Source organism: Talpa occidentalis, unplaced genomic scaffold (assembly GCF_014898055.3).
Source record: "Talpa occidentalis isolate TD23 unplaced genomic scaffold, MPIMG_talOcc4v2.1 talOcc4.14, whole genome shotgun sequence".
Classification (NCBI taxonomy): Eukaryota; Metazoa; Chordata; class Mammalia; order Eulipotyphla; family Talpidae; genus Talpa; species Talpa occidentalis.
This window is the reverse complement of record NW_023601433.1, coordinates 89,553,843-89,574,564: the sequence shown is the minus strand read 5'-3', so window position 1 is coordinate 89,574,564 and position 20,722 is coordinate 89,553,843. Positions and strand designations below refer to the sequence as shown.

The 20,722-nt window shown below is 61.9% G+C and overlaps 1 protein-coding gene across 1 annotated transcript in view; it reads right to left on the bottom strand.

The window, feature by feature from the left end:
• Positions 1 to 20,722, bottom strand: part of TMEM132C (transmembrane protein 132C) — a 177,045-nt gene that overhangs the window by 43,508 nt on the left and 112,815 nt on the right. The window contains exon 3 of the mRNA XM_037509872.2: positions 7,517 to 7,663. Within this exon, the coding sequence (XP_037365769.1) occupies positions 7,517 to 7,663 (147 nt within the window). The remainder of the gene's footprint in view (positions 1 to 7,516; positions 7,664 to 20,722) is intronic.

Below are 20,722 nucleotides of genomic sequence, written 5' to 3'. Positions count from 1 at the left end.
GGGACACATTTGCACCCACTGATCCATAACAGGATGAGAAGCGGGCTGTGGGGGGGGGCTGGCTTTGCAGGGGAGAGGGAGGGGGCAGCGGGGGAGGGCAGGGTGAGGGTCTTACTGGCCAGGGAAGCTGAAAATCTCCTCTAAGTGGACAGCCGGGTGGGGGCCAGGGCGGCTGAGGGAGAAGATTCCTGTTAACTCACCGGCTGTGACCGTTGGGGGGCGCGGGGAGGGGCGGGCCATTCCCCTGGGGGATGCAGGTGGAACTGGGGGTGGGGTGGGCGTGGGCCCGGCCTGGAGGTAGCAGCGGCTGCTCTGGTAGCTCCCAGGCCTGACCTACATTCTAATTTCCAGCGCATCCTTCTGTTCCTACAAAAGAGAAGGATTAAGATGAAAGCTCTCGGGGGGCCCGGGGTGGGGGCGCTTTAGGAGCACGGGCTCCACTCGAGAGGAGGAAGTGGCCCCAGGCCAAGATTTTAATTGCATTTATTTTTCTGTTTGCCTTCAATTTATGGCCAAACGATACTGGGCTTTTTGTATTCAGGAATAATGTAAAGTTCCTCCTGAAATAAATGTGTTTAAACACAGAGAAGCGCGGAGCTGACTTTGCCAGACGAGCGACGCGGCCGTGGGATCGTATGTGCGGCCAAGGCATGGACCAGGTCGTGGAGGGCGTCGGGGAGACTGTCCCGGCCCCCGGCCCCCAGGCCCTGTCAGGAGGGGTGTTTCGAGACTCCGGCAGGGCAGGGAGGGCAGGGAGGGGAGGGTTTCAGGGAGCTGCTCTCGCTGTGACCCGGGATGGGATCGGTCCGCACGGGGGGAGGGGCCGAGGTCCAGCGAGAGCGACTTAATGAAAAGCAGAGCCTTGGGGCCAGAGGCACCGTTCAGTTGGCCCTTGGGGGCCACTCAGTGGACAGAAGGAAGCCCCAGCCTTGGCAGCCGTGGGGACAGACGCTCCCCCAGGGTTGATCTCCAGGAGGGCAGCGCCTGGACCAGGGAGAGCCACCCGCCCCCCGGCCCCCACGTCCAGCCAGGGACCACTCCGGGACGCAAGGCCGCACCCAGCTCTTCATTTGTGAGTTTTCCTCCCGGAGTGAAAATATAACGGTAACCCCCAGGGAAAGGCTCCAGGCTCCTGCCCCGCCCGGGGAGGGTGGCGCTGAGCAGGGAGGAGAGGCTGCGGGGCAGGCTGGAGGAGGGAGAGCCAGGAGGGGGCAGAGAGGGGGAGGGGGCCGCGCTGGCTCCTCGGCCCTGGACCTGCATCAGGGACCTGGGGGACGCGGGAGACCCTGGAGGAGACAGAGACGTGGGCGAGCCCGTGGGAGGTGACAGCATGACAGGTGATAACGTGGCAGCGTTATCGGGATTCGGGCTTTGAGTCTTTTCCTCCCAGACCCCCCTGGCCCCCGCGCCTGCCTGCGTGTCCCCGGGAGGGACGGGCCAGAGCGCTCGCCCCTCCGAAGCTGCTCCTGGATGCCATCGAACTGTTTTCTCACGGTCTGGGCTGGCGGCGCGCGCGGCGGGTGTACTGCAGGCGGCGGGTGAGCGGCTCCTCTGTAACCGGAGACGGGGAGAGTCACGGGCCCACGTCCCCACAGAGACCTGCCTCTGCGGGCGCTGCGGCTCCGGGACACGAGCCCTGCGCCGGGGCCTCCTCTCTGCGCCTGGAGCTCTCAGCCGCGGCAGTTACGCTGCGGTTCTCATCCCAGCTTCGCAGCGGGGAAAACCTGGACATCAAGGTCAGTCGTGGTCAAAGCCCAGCAAGCCCGGGGGGCGGACCCGAGCCCGGGGTCTCCCCTAAGCCCCAGCTCCGAGGGTCGAGCTGTCTCCCCTCCGGGACGCAGCCACAGAGCTGCCGCTGGATGTTCGTTTACTCCTCGCTCCTCCGGCGGGAGGCCGGTCAGAGGCTGACCCCAGGAGACCAGCCTCGCAGCTCCACGCAGCCCCCGAAGTCACTGCCAGGGGGTTCATGTCAGGCCGGGGAGTCCAGACCGACCCGCACAGGCGCACAGGGGCTCTAGATCTTTCCCTGATCTTTCCCCTGTGGTTTCCTGCAGTCGACACAGGCCTGGAAATGTTCCGGAATTTCAGGTACTGGTTGAACCGACCTGGTGCATTAAATACAGCGGCCCAAGCGGCAACGCCTGCGGGCGGAAAGGTCTGCAAGTCTCCAAGGAAAACCTTACCCAAACGATACGGGGTGTCAGAAATGGGGACATGGGGGGCCATCATCTCCCCGCGCGGGGCACCGAGGGCCGTATGGAATTTTCTTTAACACCTTCCTCCACTGGGCCAGCCGGAAAGAAGGGCCTTGAAGGTCAGGGCTGGCTGTGGATGTTAGAAAAGCAACTTTTATGCATCCACGTTCGGTTACGTCGCGGGCCTTCCTGTAGTTCTTACGGGTCAAAGTATAACCAAAGACCAAAAACCACAACAAAACAAAACCCAAAACGTATTCTGGCTTTTGCAAAGAGGAATCCCCGCACCGGGGTGAGTTTCTTGCGAAGGACAAGGATTGGAGGCACGAGGGAGTGGCGGCTGTTCCCTGCCGGGTGGTGGTGGTCACGTCTAATGTCTTTGAACGTCCGTTTCGCCACCTGTAACATGAGCTCACACCCGCGGCCACGTCCAAGTCTCAGAGGTTTGCAGAGACGAGCCAGGGACATGCACCCCCTGAAAAGCTGCTGCAGACCCTAAACTGCATGAAGACACAGGCCTCTGTGGGACTCGCGCTTGCGTCTCCCCACTCAGTGCCGGCTCCAGCACCCGGAGCTGATGTCAGCACCCCGGGGTCTGCGGCTGTCTCCTCCTCCTGTCCCCCTTCCCTGGGCACTCGTCCCCGAAGGGGTAAGGGGCCCTCCCAGCTTCTCTCCAGGAGTGTGGCCACGTGGGTGTGCTTGCCACCGGGGTGGCAGAGGGTGTGGCCTCTGGGCTCCTTGTCTGGACAGCGCTCGGCCTCCCTTCAGCCCCTCCCCAAGGGCTGGGGTTGGCGGTGGTGGCGCGCCATCTTGGATTGTGTCCACCTCAGCAATGCCCAAGAGAGGCGGGCAACGAGGTGGAAGGTGTCTGGGCACCCGCTACCCCTGCAGGCCAGAGAGCCTCCCCAGGCACACGCCCACACAGAGGAGAACGCAGCTTCTGTCTCGCTGGGTCAGTGGCTGGGCGGGGCTCCCTCACCTGGGCTGACCCTTTCACCAGAGCCAACCCCACTCGCAGGGGGCGCAGGCGGCGCAGACAGAGACTCGCATTGTCTGTCTTGGCACAGAGACGCGGCGGGCGGCGCTTCCTGGTGGAGAGCCAGGGAGGGTTCAGGTGATGCGCTTCATCCTCAAGCCTCACCGCTTCCTCCCCGGGTGGAAAATTAAAAGCATGATGGACGAGGTGTCTTTGCCATTTAGCTGCCCTACTTGGCACACCGCTGGCGAGGAGACGCTCACGCGCGAGGGAGCGGGTGAGGAGTGATAAGGGCCGCTTATGAAGAATCAGTGTGAGGTGGGAAACAGCAGGAGGAAAGGCACCCGGTGACCCCGGGAAGGCGGGCAGGCCCGCCGCTGCGCCGCTGGGGGGGAGGCAAGGAGAGGGCTGCGGGACGGGACGAGTTCTCAGGGGTCAGATTTCTCCCTCCGTGTGGAGAGCCGCCCCTTTCCTCACAGCTTTTCTCCTCCCTCTGATACAAGCTGCTGTGACTTCCCCTGGAAAAAACCCAAAAGTATGTTCCCATCTTAGGGGGTTTGAGCTTCAGAGTGGCGGGGCCAGGCATCGGGGTCCGGGCAGAGTAGTCCACGTCTCTGGTCTGGAGGACGACTGCTCCCAGCAGAAGGTGGAACAGACTCAGATTCTGATTCTGACCCATGAACTAGTGTCCTTCCGGTAAAGACAAAAATACTTCCCCATGTTCTGGCATCCACTGCCTCCCGGTCCTCCCTGTCCCAGGGCTGGGCTTCTGGGCACTGGTGCAATCATCTTGGGCCACTGAGTGAGAGTGCCAACTTGGGCCACTGATTTTGGGTCACTGAGTGAGGGCGCCATATTGGGCCACTGAGTGAGGCCGCCATCTTGGGTCACTGAGTGAGGACGCCATATTGGATCATTGAGTGAGGACGCCATATTGGATCATTGAGTGAGGGCGCCATCTTGGGCCACTGATCTTGGATCACTGAGTGAGGACGCCATCTTGGATCACTGAGTGAGGATGCCATCTTGGGCCACTGGGTGAGGACGCCATCTTGGGCCACTGAGTGAGGACGCCATCTTCGATCACTGAGTGAGGACGCCATCTTGGATCACTGAGTGAGGGTGCCATCTTGGATCACTGAGTGAGGGTGCCATCTTGGGCCACTGATCTTGGATCACTGAGTGAGGGCGCCATCTTGGGCCACTGATCTTGGATCACTGAGTGAGGGTGCCATGTTGGATTACTGATTGAGGGCGCCATCTTGGGCCACTGAGTGAGGACGCCATCTTGGATCACTGAGTGAAGGTGCCATCTTGGGCCACAGGAGCAGCACAGCCTCTGGTGGCACCAGAGCAACTGGAAAGAAGCAGTGTGGGCTTCTGATGGTCTTGTAGAATAGACCCACTCTAGATGCTTATGTGTCAGGAAAATAACATTTCCTTTAATTTACATAAATAAAATAAATTAAATAAATGTTTTTTATAGACATGTGATCTATACCCTAAGAAATACCACCCTCATAGTGGGTTCTTCAACACTACACACCTGTTATTCCTAACACTGACCAGCGTGGAAAGTGTGCTTATTTCATTACTTTCCAACTTTTCAAACAATGAATTCCATGAGGTGCAAGCCTAGCTTTCTCATGAACCTTGATGAGTCCAGTGTCTGGCAGACACTCACTCATCTGTTTACTAAGCATACACAAAAGTTCAGGCTCCCACTCTGAGACTCTCTAATCAGGGTTATGCGACCAGAAGTTTCCTTGCAGTCAAGGTGAACAGGCTTTCAGAATACAGCACCTGGACAGTCCTTAGTTCCCAAGCCCTTGGGGAAGCGTCTGAGCCTTTCTGTCCCCTGCAGGCCCTGGGGCCCATGCGGCAGCCTGGCAGACATGTCAAGATGAAGGAAAGCTCTATTTCCTCACGACTAGGAAGCTTCAGGCTGGGCAAAGCTGTGAAGCTCTTGCCAGCTGGAAGGACATCTTCAGAAAATGTGTTTAGGGTCGGCAGTGCTTCCACAACACGGCCATAAACAAACTGCTTCGTAAACCCCTGACGGGAGGAACACCACCTCCCGCTCATCACACTGCTGAGAGGGCTGGGGGGAGGTGCTGGGGGCAGCGTGGAGGGTGCTCCCGCTGCAGCCCCTTCCAGAGCCTTGGGGTTCCCATCGTGGCCCGCGGGGGGCCATCCTCCCAGCCCACACCCACTCCGAGCTGTCCCTTTTCTGACAGTGGCCTCCTTGTGCTAACTCGGGGTGTCTTAACAACATTCGCTCATTTCAGTCATTCAGAAAACCTCCCTTCAACCCTTCACAGAGGCGCCTCTGGCCCGTGTCCTCCTCCGTAATCTGGAGACAAGATAATTCAGCTCAACGTATGGTTGCAAAGACCACGTGTGTGACTATCCTCTTGGCTAGTGCCTGAGTCCCTGCTCTGTGCCAGCAACTCACGGGAGCCGTGAAAATACAGATGTGGCACGTCCCGCCTGCCTTCACGGGGCTCACACACCTAGGGTGGGGGGCAGGCGGAAAACACACACAAAGGCAATTTCACTCTGGTAAGTTCTAGAAAGAAAATGAAACAGGTGATTGGTGGGAGCGGCCACAGACAGCCTCTCCGGGAAGACGACATTTGCGCTAGAACCTAAAGGGAAAAGATCCAGTCCGAGGGAAGAGCGGATGCAGAGGCCCCAGGGCAGCAGCCAGCGTGGCTGTGCGGTGTGCGCAGGGTGGTCAGTGACGAGACACGTGCGGGGTAAGCTCGGGACAGGGAGCTGGGGCCACCCAGGGCCTGGAGGTCGTGGTCAGCTGCAGAGGCAAGCCTCCCCTGGGACATGCTGCATTGCAAAAACGGAGTCTGTGTGGGGTCAGCGGGGCTCCCGAGACCCCCACTGGCCACCGCAACCCAACCCAGAAGTCGGATCCAAGAGGGCAGAGCCAGGAGCCAGGACGGAGCGTCCAGTGGGGAATAGCCGTGACTCACGCCCGGGGGAGCCACGCGGCATCTCAGCGATCACGACAGGGTCAAGGAGAGTTCTAGAACTCGAACGCCACAGACTCGCCACAGTGGGTCTCCGTCTCCCTCACTCGGAGTGTCCTTCTGATGGTGACAGGAAGGGCTATTTACATACATAAATTCACCATTCATGAACACATTCACTTTTATTTGCATAATCAACGCTGATCTCGTGGGTTAATTAGACTTTACGTGCATTTGATGTGGGAGATTTACTTTGGCCTCTGCTCCTCCGCTATAACCAGAGACCCCAGGGGCATTTCTTAGGGTCTTCACCACCCATCCTTACCCCCATGTCCGACTAACAGTCCTCCTGGGGTAGGGACGGGGTGGGGAACCAGATGCTTGTGCCGGCTGCTCACAAGAGGAAGGGCTGGTGGGGGTTTGAAAAAAGAGCTGAGTGTTTTGAAACAAAATGGAGAATTTTTCAGGCAGCCTCTCCCCTGAGCGCGGACGCTGTCAGGACACCCGCGGGAGACGGCACCTGGAGCCCGGACAGACGACGGGACGTCGGGTTTCTAAGAAGTCCCTGGAGCCGCAGGAGAAAGGAGCAGAGGTGATGTGGGGGATCCCGGCCGCCTTCGCTACGAGAATAAGCCTCAGACGGAGCTTAATGCCCCAAATGCGGCTCCGGCTCTACCACCCGGTAGAAACCCACGGCTCGGGCCGCGAAGCAGCCGTCACAGCGTGTATGAAGCGCACGTGATGTCCGGCGTGGGTGTTTTCGATCGAGGTGAGAGGGGAGTAAGGATCCGAACAGGGGAACCTTGAGACCTCTGGGAGGCAAACGGGCCGCCCAGGGCGGGGCAGACGTCCGGATGCACGAAACGCGCGTCAGCAGGGGTCGCGCTCGGGCGGGAGGACCCTGAGACGGGACTTCGGTCTTTGCTTACGTCTCCGGGCCCAGCACATGCTCTGCCGTGAGCGTGAGTGACTTTCATGCTCAGAAAACGGCTGCTCTAGGGAATAATCCGGACGTCGGCACAGGAGCTCACGACCTACGCGGCGCCGCCTCCCGCCTGGAATCCCCCACCAGCACCCCAGGGCGCTGCGCAGGGCGAGCCTCTCCTGACCCCAGGGGCGGAGAGGACCCAGCCGGAGCCGCGGGGCCAGAGCGGGCAGGGCCCCGCAGAGCAGAGCCGGCCTCTCAGTGCCTGTCTGTTCCGGGGCCGCCCGGCCCTGGGGGCTGCGGGCCCGATGGTGCCTCCGCCAGGCCGCAGGGTGACAGCTCCGCGGGGCCGGCCTCCCTCCCGGGCGGGGGCCGGCGTGGCGAGGGCCGCTTGCCCCTCTGGCCGGCGGCGGTGCGGGTGCAGGTAGCCGCTTACCTGTTGCGCGCGCTGGGCCCCAGGCGCCGGCACACCAGGGCGGCCACGCTGTGCTTCCCGCCACTCCCCAGCTCCTGCTGCACGTCCCAGAGCCGGGGCCCGCCGCTCCTGGCGCTCAGGACGTTCACCCCGTTCTTCACCTTGGCCCTGGGGAGCAAGCGGGCAGGAGAGCCACAGGTTAGCGAGCTGGCCGGCCAGCGCGTCGGCCCTGAGCGGCCCTGGCGCCTTTCGCTTTTCCGGGTTTCTCACTGTGCTGGGGGGCTCCCGGGACGAGGGACCGTGGCGCTTCCGTCCAGACCTGGGTGGTGGGGGGGCGAGGGCCCTCGGCGTCCCTGGAGCCACGGGGCGGCCGCTCTCCATGGGGGCCGTCCTGAGGGACACGTGACCACGTCCGGGGCATTGTGGGGCGTCACGAGTGGGGGTGGGGGTGCTGTCTGGTGGACGGGACCGGGACGCGGCCGCACACCCCACAACACGCTCGCCCAGGCCACGGCGTCAGCGGGATGGGGTGGGAAGCCCCGTCTCCCCACTTTGCGGCTGTGGGCCCTGTGGCCCGTCCCTCCTCTGACGCGGGAGGTAACACGAGCCGCCTGAGCTACGCTGCGGCAGCCACACAGGGGCAGGGCAGAGTCGGGCGCCCCCGGGACTGGCTGGTGGTGCCCTGCAGCTGGGTGGCCCCGTCCCCTCCGCATGCTCGGCCCAGCGCACTCAGGGGCCAGGCGCCTCTTGGGGCTGCTGCCTGCCGCGTCGCGGCCTCGCTGGCCCTCGGGCTTCTCAGCGCAAGCCGATGAGCGCGCTCGCGGCCAGACACAGACAGAGCCACCCTCTGTCCTCGTTCCACCCGGGAATGACAGGGACGGCGCTGAAAGGCCCCCCACCCCCAGCGGTGGGAGGCAGACCCATGCCCGCGGCGACTTTGGGGAACTGGAAGCTGAGGGGTGAGTGGGGAGAAACTTCCAAACGGGGCACCCTGTCTGGGTGCTCAGGCTCACCAGGGCCCCCCTGCTTGGGGTCGCCCCCTCCGAAGGTGGGAGGGGGGAGGACCCGCTATCCTTCTGCTTCTGGTTTCCAGGGTCTGCCGGAGGCACGGAAGAGGATCCCCCAAACGGAGCAGATGGAGGAGGACCCCGTGGCTGAGGTCCTCAGCCAGGGAGGTTCCGGCAAGGGGCACCTGCCCCCGTGCGTGATGCTGCATCTGTTTCAGAACAAGGAGGCATCGCAGCTCCCGCTGCCTCCGGGGACGGACACACGGACAGGCAGGGAGGCCGGCGGCGCTTCTGGAAGCCCGCCTCGACGGCGCCATGCTCGAGTCAAGAAGAAGTTGAAAGGAGAAGCTCTGCTCTCACCCCAGCTGCCCCAAAGCAGTCCCCGGCTGCTCACCCCAGCAGCTCCTGCATCCCCCGGAGCCCGGGCCGTGGCTGGAACAGGAGGTGGACCTGGTGCCATGACGGGGCGGAGTCCAGACTTGCTTCGACGCCACTGTGCTCGCACGCTCTTGATGCCCGCGCAACATTCTGTGGCATCGCACACGCATGCAGACCGGGACCTCCTCACCACGTAGGGACACAGAACTGTCTCGTGCCGACACCCCGGGCTTGTGGACCCCAGCCCCGGCACCAGCAGGGCCTCTGGCCTCGGGTCCGGTCACTCAGAGAACGTTACCTGCGGTCGCCACCACCAAGCCCTCATCTGACTCCTTAAACTACCTGCAAAGGTGCATCTTATGTTAGTGACTCACACACACACACACACACACACACACACACACACACGCATGCACACGTCCTTGAGAATGGCTAAAGGCTGAACGGACAGGATGTCCAGCTGGTCACTCTGGGGGACCCGGGAGGGGGTGGGGTGAGCTCCTTGCAAACCCAGTATCCAAATGCAGCCACCTCCCGGCCCGCAGGCCCCGGGCAGCCCACGCTGGTCTTCAGAAATGTCCCCGTCCGCCTTGGCCACAGGGAGACCTGGGCGCTGGAAGCCCCATCTCGGGCCCCCGGGGGCGGCCCAGGGCCCTAGCCCCCGCCTCTGCCTGCCCTGCCAGGAGACCTGCCTCGCGAAAGGACGCGGCTGGAAACTGGGTTTGCTGCTTCGGGTTTTGCGCAAGGCTCGCCGTCTCACTGAAGCCACAAATTGTTCTTTCCGCTGCACGGCTCCGGCTTCTTGCTGTCGTGGCCGGTGCGCCCCGCGGGGAGGAGGCCGCGGAGGCTGGAACGCCGACATCGCTCACGACATGTTCCCCTGGGGCGCTTGCGGGTTCTGTCTGGCTCCGGGAGCCGCTGCTGCGGGAACATGGTCCCGGGCAGACGTTCGCCACGAGAGCCGGTGGAGAGACTCCAGGGCTGGAGGCCAGCCTGGGGGCGCCCGGCCTCGTGGTGGGAGCTGATGCTGGGCTGCCGTGTGTCCCTGAAACCCAGCGCTGTCCCGGCCCTGCAGACCGTGAGCCCAGGGTGCTGGGGACAGCCGCCGGGTGACAGGCCGTGGCCAGGGCGGGCGGCCACGCATGGAGAGCCCCGGGGTCCTCAGACACCACTGGCATTCACCATGTCCTTCACAACCCCGCCTGCCGGCAGCGCTGCACACCGGGTCACTCCCACTCAGCAGTGGCCAAGGCCCAGCATTGCTGGGAGAACCCCGTCCAGCCTGGGGAGCCCCAAGTCCTGCCCAGGGGAGCCCCAGGCCTACAGGCCCACCTACGTTTACAGATGCTGCTGCTGCTCAGTTAAACACCAAAGAAATGCACCAAAGAAACGCTCTTCAGCACGTGCTTGTCTCGGGTAATGCAGGAGGATTAGACGTTCCTTAGAGAAAACCAATACCGAGCAGAAGCCGCGGAGGCGGGAGTCTGGCTCCCACCGTCTCGGGGCAGCCCCGCTCTCCACGGGAGGTGCCCTCTCCAGAGCGCCGCGAAGCCACTGGGGCGGGGGTACAGGAGCGCGAGTGCAGGGGTGGGGTCCCGGGGACCTCTGGTCTCTGCTCCACGGGGAAAGGGAAGGTGGACCCGGCGCCATCCAGGGTGAGCTGTGCTTCTTCCCAGCTCCGGTGCTGAAGGGCCGAGGCCCGATTCCTCCGCACGTGACCCCGCCGGAGGGAGGCCGGTCGGTGGGGCGGGCTCTGCCAACAGGGCTGGGCGTGCAGGAGGGGAGGTGGAGGACTGACGGCGCCCGTGGGAGGCCGGGGCAGACGCCGCCACCAGCTGGACGCGGCCTCCCGGCACCGGGGCACACGCTCGCTGGGGAGCCCAGGCGGATGGCAGCCGGGCTGACCACCAGCGTCAGCGTCAGAGCAAGGGTGGCCTGGGAAGCTGCATTTCTGCTTTTTAGACCCGAGGCTGATCCCCTCACGAGCGTGCGGGAGCCGTCGGGAAGCTGCGCCGTCCCAGCTACAAGAGTCGGGCCGTGAACCAACCCGAGCGAATGCCAGGTCGGCCGCTGGCAGTGGCGGGGGAGGAGAGCTGGCAGAGAACGAGGAGTGGCCTGAAGTGGGGTGCTGCCACCCCACCGGCTCCCGTCTGAGGAGCGGGTAACCCTCGACTCAAAACCAACAGGCCCCACGGTGTTCCCTCCAGGTGCTCGCCACGGTGGGCGCGGACGCGCGTCCATCCAGGTGCCCACGGGGGCCGGTCCGGGAGCTTGGCCTGGCCACACCGCGGAGGCTTCTCAGCCGGCGGGCAGAGGAAACGTCGCCTCTTGCAGCAAAGGGGAGGGAGAGCAGGGAGTGACGCGTGATAAGGTGAGTCAGGTCAGACGTTCCCGTGGCGGACGACCCGACGACGTGAAATAGAGAAACCAGCGGTCACGGATGGGCGACGCGAGAATTCTGAGGCGGCCGGGGGAGGACGGGCCTTAGGGCGAGCGGGGAAAACGACCCCCCTGCTAGCCGAGAGAACGGCCGGGCCCGCGGCCGCTGCCCTCCACCGCCGTGGCTCTGGCTGCGGGAGGAGGAAGCCCTGCCCCGCGCACCTGCCTGGGGCCGAGCTGCAAGGGGTGCTCGCTGGGCGGGAAGGTGCGACGCCCGCACTTGGCTCTGCCACTGGGGTGAGACGTGTGGGCTAATATCCGCACTCGCCAGCCTCCTGCCGGCGGCCCTCCAAGGTGACCGGCGGAGGAAGGGGCGGGGAGAGCTTTCAGGAGCTGCCTGGGGGTGAGCTCTGCGCGGACTCCTTGGGGCTTCCCCGAGGCCCCCCTCCACTGCCGACAGCCACCCGCTCCCGGTCATAGCACCGGAAACCAAGACAGTTAATATTTCTCTCTAAATGAGCTGCCTCCCCCTTTTTACTTCAGCAAAATTATTTCAAAGAGGAGCCGTAGATCATTTCCCAAATGCAAAACAGTCTAGTTTTCCTAAGCCCACATTAGCATCCAGACGCGATGCCACCCATTTTAAAAGTCTGTTCATGAATCTCATAAACGGCCTCTTCCGCTCCGAGCATCCCACCTCACTCGGGAGGCATCGAGAGTCCCGGAATTTAGAATCTTCTCTCACAAGGGCAGCTCGTGTGCACAGAGCAGGGGAGGGGCCGGCGGCCGGGGGGACCCAGCGCAGGGGCCCGTCCACAGCCTGACCCGTGTCCTGTCCCCGCGCACGAGCTGGCTTCTGGGTCCCTGCACCCCCAACCATGTGATCACATCAGCCCAGCCCCCACCAGTGACTTCCTGAGCTGGGGACAGCTGCGCCGCTGGGGCCTTTTCCAGGCTGGAGCTGGCGCCCGCGACGCCCTCTTTGATCCCCACTAATGATGTGTCGGCAGGGACCTTGCCCTCCACGGGAGTGGGAGCCCCGCGGACTGGTTCTAGCTCCCCAAGCTCCTGAGCGTGTGTGCAAGCATGCGCACGGGTGCGCGTGTGTGAGGCACGTGGGTCTGCACGCCTGTGAGCACGGACACCCCTGCCTGTCACAGGCACTTCAATTTCTTACATGAAGTGCTAGTGCACGTGTGCACATGTATGTCTGTGTTTGCACACGAGTGTACAGGAGTGTGTATCCGTGTGCACAGACATGCATGCGCATGCATGTGGACTGCTGGAGCCCAGCCCTCCTCCCGAGTGGAGCGCTCCCAGCCTCCCGACGGACACAGTGGCAGGCGGCTCCTGCGCGGTGCGGGCACCCCTCTCCCCGGTCCCTAGGGGACCCTGCAGCCCCCACTGGAAACCGCCTCCGCTTGGCTGACCCTTCACTGCCCCCTTCCGGCTGCCACCTTAGCCGCCTCCCGCCTGCCCTTGCTCTTGGGGGCTAATGGCCATTTCTTTACCAGCAGTTCATCCCTAGTTGAGGTCCCAGCTCAGGAATCCTGCGATTCCCCAGGGGTGCTGCTGCTCCTTTGGGCGCCCGCGGCGTCTCCCCCACCCCCGCCCAGGCAAAGGGCTGTCTTCTCTCTGCCAGCGCGGGCGGGAGGGCCGGCCGCTCACACGCCCTCTGCAGTTTACGCCAAAGGAGCTGAGACTGAAGCCAGACCTCATGCCATTTCACTCATAAATAATTCAAGATCGTAAAACATAATCACTTCGCCATTGTCATACGGAACAAAATTAATAATTTCGTAACGCAAACATTCCCCTAGTTCTCTCGAGGATGTTGTTTTACAGATTTGGCCTGCTCCCGTCAACATCCACACACGGTGTCCGCACGGGATCTGCCGCGGCCCCCGGGCCCCCCCGGCACTGTTCTCCCGCCTCTTTCACGCGGGCAGTTGATGGTTTTTGAACTACGAGGCCATTTGCCCCCCACAACACCGCACCTGGGCCGATCGCGGCGTCTCTGTGTCGTCGTTACTGTGTCCCTCTGGGCCTGTTTCCTCCCGGCTGGCTCCTCAGCGTGGCCGCGGGGCCAGGTCCAGTCCCCACGGGCTGGCGGGTAGGCTGGGCTGGGACTGCGTGGGGAGGACTCAGCTTTCATTGTGCCGCGTGGCGAGTCGGGGTGGGGGTCAGCCCCCACTGGAGTCCTGGATGGAACAGTTTCGGGGGAAACTGCTGTCCTAAATCAGGCCTGCACGGACGGGGCCACAGACACGCCGCTGTGAGAAGCTATCTGGACACAGTGCAGGCGGCTGCGGCAGGATGGATCATTCTGGAAAGGGTCCAGATGTCAAGGGGAGCCTCAGCTCTGACTCTTAGAGCCCTCAAGAGCTCCAGCGGGTGAACGCAACCCTTGCCGCGTGGGGGTCTGTCCACCCAGCCCGGCGTGCCCAGTCTGGCGTGGGTCACGAGGCTCCGCCTGCCGCGAGCGTCACCCAAGCCTGCGCTGTGGCGGGGGGTCTCCACAGGGCACCCCCTTCTCTGAGTGTGAGCTTGGTCAGATGAGGACTCGGTCCCTTTGCTCACTGCGTATTTCCAGGGTCGAGAATAGTGCCCAGGACGCATATTTACTGGTCACTGCAACAGCCATTTACTTCCGTCTGGCCTTGAACAGGCCTTTTAGAGGAAAGACCCGGGTCACAAAGGCAGGCGGCTCTTCTGTGCTGGTGGACGCGAGGGCCAGGGCAGCCCTGCCGCTCTCGGCCAAGCGGCTGCTGGAGGTGGCCCCGGCACCTTGGCCGACGAGCTCCTAGCAGGCCGGGCCGTGCTGCCGTGGTTCCCGCACACGGAGATGAACTAGAGCCTTTCGAGGTCGGTGGCACGGCATGTGACCCCTGCACCGCGCCCCTATGGCTCTCAGGACACACACTCGGGTTCCGGGGCTCACGGAAGCTCACTGCGGGTCCGCTCCCTTCACGGGCCGGCCGGGGGCCACGTGCAGCAGAAGCGGGCAGAGCAGCGGGGCCCAGGAACCGCATTCCTGATTCCTGCGCTGCAGGGTGTTGTCTCTCGGGGGCACTTGCGCAAAATCGGGACCACCCCTGGGAGTGCCTAACAGGGGACAGGTCTGAGGACTTGACGTCATGGACTGCTGGGGCGAGGGAAGCCCCAGGACGGGCCTCGGCGGGCTGGTGCCACCGTGTTAGGCGGGCTCCGTGGTTCTGGGCTCATCACCGCCCTAACTCAAAGCAGCTGGGCCAGGGAGGAGGCCGGCGGGTCAGCTCCTCACAGGAAGCGTGTCCTTTCCAAAGGACACTAGCTGGGAGGCTGGAGCCTGAAGCTGCTGGGGGCATCTGGTCTTCCTTGTGGAAATTTCCCGAGAAATGGAGAGAGAGGAAAACTCGTGCATCTAACTCCGCTGGAGTCTAATTAGCACCTGTGGGCTTTTCATCTGGAAGATGAGTCAACTTCCTTGAAAGAAATATGCCAATGTGAAACTCCGGCCCCGCTGCGCACGGACTCCACGCCCCTCTGCCTGGAGATGAGTGTTCTGTGTCCTGTCTCGGAATTTGATTCCTCTCGGCTCCTCATGTAAGTGGAATCCTACAGTGTTTGTCCTTTTGTGATGGGATGATTTAATTCAGAATTACGTCCTCATGGTGATCTGTGTTGTAGCATCAGTCAGAAGGCCCTTCCTTTTGAAGGCTGTATAATAGTCCACTGCCCAGGTATACATTTAGTTTATTCACTCATTGCAGGAAGTGTGGGTTTCTTTTACTTTTTGGCCACTGTGCGTAATGCTGCTATGAACCTTGTTGTACCAATATTTATTTGAGCCCCTGCCTTCAATTCCTTTGTGTTTATACCCAGAGGCAGACTGGATGGATCATTCAGTTTCCTTTTGCTTGAATAATTGGAGTTGGGGTTCTGGTGCAGGCAACCCAGAGTGCCCTATTCAGTACCAGTAACACCACGGACATCAATGGCCGTGAGGTTAACAGAATACCCTCAGGTAGAAACGTGACCCACCTTACCTAGAAGCTCATTTCAGCAGTCCTTTTGGACAGACATGAAATAAATCAAACCTTTGAGAAGGGTGGACTTCTAAAACCTTAGGAATGGTTCTGACTATTCTGTTTGCACAATAAATTGGGAGAAACCATCACCACATAAATGGGGCAAAGCACAGAGTGAGGATTCCTTTGATTTTCTGAGCCGCTGGCACGTGCACCCAACCCCAGGACCTTTGCATGGACCCGCCCTCTTCCAGGAGTGCTTCTCATGCAGGTCTTTTTGTGTGATTGACTTTTCTGGATCAGTATTCTAGTTGCTCTTACCACTGCTTACTAACGGGGGGGATTTTATTTAGGGCTTTTAAATAGTCTTTCTTCCCAATCGACCACGAGCGCCATGAGGACGGGCACCTTGACTGCTCTGCTCACAGCCGTATTTTCCCAGGCAGACCCGGCGTCCCATTCGGCAGGAGGTGAGCAGCTGTCCCTGAGCTGCGGGGACTGTCACTGTCTCTGTGTTGAACAAACAAGTGTCTGGGGGACAGATGGATGAAATGGGGGTGTGTGCGATGTGTGGGGCGCCACCATCTGTAGGGTGGTTCCCAGCAGGTGGTCCAAGGGCCCCGAAACCCCCCGCCCACCAGAGTGCCAGAGGCCAGCCCTGCTCCTCTCTCGCGGCCCGTGTTCTCAGCGCACCTCGGCCGCCGCCCCGGGTCCCCGCTGGCAGCGCGGAGCCTCCAGTGCACCAGGTGTGCAAAAATGTGCAACGACTCCCATATGTGCTTTTATCATGAAAGTTATTTTCATAAAAATATGTTATTTACATGTGATGAGCTTATATTTGCTATTTACAGTGAACGATCACTTCTAGGTATTATCTCCTTCATTTAAAAAAGCTCTCAGGTTTAATTTTTGGTACTGTCAACGTGGATGTACATAACCCACATAAGTGACTGCTTTTTGGGGTTCGCAGTCCTCTCTGGGGGCAGGAAGGGCCACAGCAGGCGTCTGAGAGCCGCTGGGCTGGACAGTGGGTGAGGACATGGCGGTTCTGAACAACTTGGCACTGGATGTGCCAGCGAGGAGCAGGAGGGAACCCCACGGCCAGAGAGGCATTCACGGGGCTGAGGGGAGACGGGCTGGGCTGGGCTGGGGTGCCACCACCGCAACCCCTCGGATCTGAAAATCAATGTCACAGTCAAGCAACATTAATGAGAGGCTCTCACAGAACACGTGCAGGGCGGGGAGAGACACTGTGGTGGGGAGCCGCCTGGGGCCACCCCAGTCTCGCTGCGAAGGCATGTGGGGTCTGGTCTGTGACGGGGGTGGACCCCGGCTTGCTACAGCAGCACCCTCCCTGCCCCCGCCCCTCTGAGCGCGGCTCACCACGGTGGCAGGTGTGACAAGGGTTTGGGGAAACAACCCTGGGGGGCGCGACCCTCCGCAGGGAGGTAGGGAGAGGGCGTGGAGCCCCTGCTCCCCACCGGCGACCCTGGGCCAGGCCAGCGCATCCTGGCTGGTTCTAGAAACACAGTCTCACGCACATGCACTAGGGCCCCCCCCGAGGACTTGGGCACTTGGCACCGTCACAGGCACGGGACACAGATGGACAACCGTCCCCTGGGGGGTTCGGGCAGGGGCAGTCACACTTGCAAACCCCTGTCTCGGGCGTGGGCGGACAGGGATTTCGCTCTGCCTCTGGCTCTGCGTTGGCCGAGAGACCTCGGGTGAGTGGCCTGAGCTCTGAACCTCGGGTTCCAAGTCTGTGGGGCGAGCCCCCCTCACCCGACTCGAGGGGGTCACGGGCCCAGTGGTGCACTGGCGAGGCTCGCGGCCCAGTGCTCACGCGGCGCCCCGGGAGGCGGGCGTCTCTCTCTCTGGTGTCTCTCACCTCCAAGCCCTCCGCGCGAATACAGGGGTTCGCCTGCAAAGCAGCCTCCTTGGGGGGTCGGCCCCGGCGCCAGGCCTATGGGTGGAGAATCGTGTCTCACGCGAAGATGACGACGACAGGGACACGCGGGGGGCTCTCGCCCAGGACACGCTTCCTTTGAGGTGAGGGGAGGAGCTCTGCGCCAGGGCTGAGCCCGAGGCTGCGCGCCCGGGTTCGCATCGGGGCTCGGCACTGTGGGACCCTGGACACATTGAGTTAATTCTCGGCCTCAGCGTCCTCACCTGCAAAATGGGCCCTGACAGCATCGCTCCGTAGAGAGGCCGACGGGGCAGCTGAGGGGGCCGTGGGCACGTCTGAACAGCCCTTGCCTCCAGGCAGGACTCAAGTTCAGCTTCAAACTAGATTCAAAGAGGGCTCATGGGTGTGGGGGCCTGGGGGAGGGTGGCCGGCAGCCTGCAGTGACGGGACAGGGCGGCTCTGTACGGCGGCCGGACCAGACAGGGGGCTGGGCCGGCGCGTTCACGGGGCACAGCGGGCATCCGTTATCTCAGCTCCACCCACGGGCAACGCACTAGAGGGCCGGGCAGCACCGTGGGTTGGAGCCTCTCGGGAGGAAGCAGGGGGAGAGGAGAAACCGGAGCCTGGCCTCCCGGGGATCAGGGACATGGGAGCAGAACTAACAGGAGGCCCGGCTTCCGCCCTCAAGGTAAGGAGAGCTCACGTCCACGCAGGCGCGGGCGCGGGCGCGGGCACCGGAGGGCAGCGGCCCCGCGGGAGGCCAGCGTGAAGGGAAGCAGGCGGGGCAGCTGAGGCTCGCCGGGAGCGAAAATAAAACAAAGACGCTTTGCCAGGCCCTGGCATCTCCCGGTCAGGATGCAGCGGCAGACGCGCACGCGGCAGCGCCGGGGTCACATCTTGGGGTGTCCTCAGGCCCGCTCTAGCCGTCGTGCGGGACCCGGACGCACTCGTGCTGAGAAGCGCCGTGTGGACCCGCCCGCCCTCCGCGCGCTCTCTCCTGGCTACGGGGCTGCTGATCACACCCGTGGGTTAACTGCCAAACAACGCTGGACCACATCGGAGCCCCGGTGCTTTCCATTCCAATCTCATTAATTGTCATCACATTATTTCATTTATGCACAAATAAATCGGTCGGTGGCCCAGAAAATACAAGCCTCATCCACCCAGGGCCCAGAAAGGGCGGCGAAGCCTTCAAACCTTCAGAGCACATTTGTCTGTGCCCCATGAGATGTCAACTCTAATAAAAGAGAAAGGGCTGGAGCTTAGCCACGCGCCCCCCAGGGCGAGGACGTCGGGTCCCTGATTTCAACGCTCCTCCCTGGCTCACAGGCTTATTCTGCTCTTTGAGGCTCAGCGCCTTTGGTGTCCGATGCAGCTCCTTCCCTGCCTGTCGGAGACACTCCTCCCTGGCGGTACGCGAGTTCATGGGCATAAATTCAGTCCCATGGAGTCCAACTCCACCCCGGCCTCACGCGCACTGGAGGCCCGGAGCTCACGTCCATGAACACCCTCACCACGGGGCGGTGCCACGGTTGCCGGGTGACCCGTCACCAGGAGCAAGGTCTGCCGCCCTTGCCTGCCAGCGTGGCGAGAAGCTCCGCACGCTGAGAAGTTAGGCTCGCACCCCGTCTCCCCCGGACACTTAGCCCCTCATCAGCCAGCACCCCTTTCTCTCCACCCAACACTCTGCTTTCCAGTGCATCCCAGAGCCTTGCAGCCCAAGTCACCCTAACACTGCGGGCAGACCAGGAACTTGAGCGCCTTCCTTTCGTTTGTAAGGTTCTGCCTTTTCACCGGAGCTGCAATTTACATGCAGTGAAACCCGTGACCACAGCAGGAATACTGCGAGCCCCCAGCCCTCTTTCAAGGCGCTGAACATGAACATCACCCCGGAAAGTCCCCTCATGCCCTTTCCAGCCGCTCTCCACGGCACACCTAGAGACACGCGTCCCACTGATCCCCCAGGGACTGGGCTGCCCGTTACGGGACGCGCCCTGCATGGTGTCAGCAGGAGACGGTCCTCTGCGGAGGCTCCACCTCCGTGTGCTGTGCTCGAGCGCCGCGCCCGCAGCTCCCGCCCAGCTGCCCCATGTACCGGCGGAGGAGCCTGTTTCTTCGTTCCGTTGATGGACACCAGAGTTATTTTTGGAGCTGGCTATTATGAATAAAGCTGCCATGGCCGTTTCTAGCTAGTCTTTTTGTGATTATCTTAGTGTCTTCCTGGGCTGTGTTGTTTCAAAAGTTTATCAATTAAAGGTATTTTCAGCTGCTAATAAAAGATGACTAGAGCTGGGGAGGCGATCACACTGTTAATTCTGTTACTTAGTGTTTCAAAGACTTAGTGTGTTCAGTCTCCTGTCTGCACAGCCTCAATGACCTTTGCACTGGCTTGAAGACTCATGCTCACAAAAAGGCTGCCACAGCTCCGGACAGCATCTCCTACCGTGCCAGGTGCAAACGCAGGAGAGATGGGCGAATGGCAGTGCTGAGAGTGCTTTCTATTCATGCTTCTCCCCCCTTGCATTTGCCAGAAGGGACCAGAAATGCATCACATTTCTGCCGCCAGCATGTAAAGAGAAAGTGGTCAGTATTGGCTGCTGTCCAGCCAACAAAGTCCAGCTAAGTTTACCCGATGTTAACCAAGAACTTGGCCCACACGCCAGGGAACAAGTGACGTACACGGCAAGGCTCACGTCGCTGTGTGCATCAGGGCTGAACTCTGTCTTGGCAGTGGAGACACTCAATTAAGTCATTATCTTCTGTTTTATTCTGCTGGGACTCAGGATCAGCCGACAGTCGGTCCCGCTACTGACATATTTCATTCACATAATTTGTTTGTTGTCTGAGTCCCTCACCAGAATGGGGGGCAGGCAGCTCATCTGCCGTGTTCTCTGTCATGTCCCCAGGGCCCGGCACTGCTCAATAAGCATTTGCTGGACGGGCGAGAGCCGTCTGCCAGGGAGGACGAGGCCTCCATTGCCACGATGCCCAGTGTCCACCTCAGGGGCCCGGGAAGGCCCCGACTCGGGGTCAGCAACACTCTTCATGCTCGCAGCCGGAGCGCTGGCCCTGCGGGGGTAGTGCCCGCATCTGGGTCAGATCCCGAGGACCGAGCCGATCCCAGCCCCGCTTCTTGCGGACGCCCGAGACTCACGATGAGATGCAGCGTGAGGGAGGAAGCGCAGGGCCTCGCGTTTGGCTGAGTTTCTTCTCTCCAGTGCCCCGTCCCCGCACCACCGTCTCCTCCAGGCAGGTGGCCAGGAGCATGGACCAGGGCAGGAAGGGGCTGGCCCACCGCAGCGGGCTTGCTCGGCGGGGACAGTGATCCCGCGATCACCGCTCTCACGCCCTCTGAACAAGCAGGGCTGGGCACGAGGGGTGGCCTGGGCATGAGGGGGTCCCTCAAAGGGATGCTCTGCCCTTTCTGGCACCAAGAGCTCAGAGCCGTTTTCTTCGCGGGAGAGAGAAGCTGCTCCTCAGCCGCTTCCCGGCGGCCGGGGCGTTTCTGACGGGCCCGTCAGTTGCCTGGGAAGCGCTGAGCCTCGAA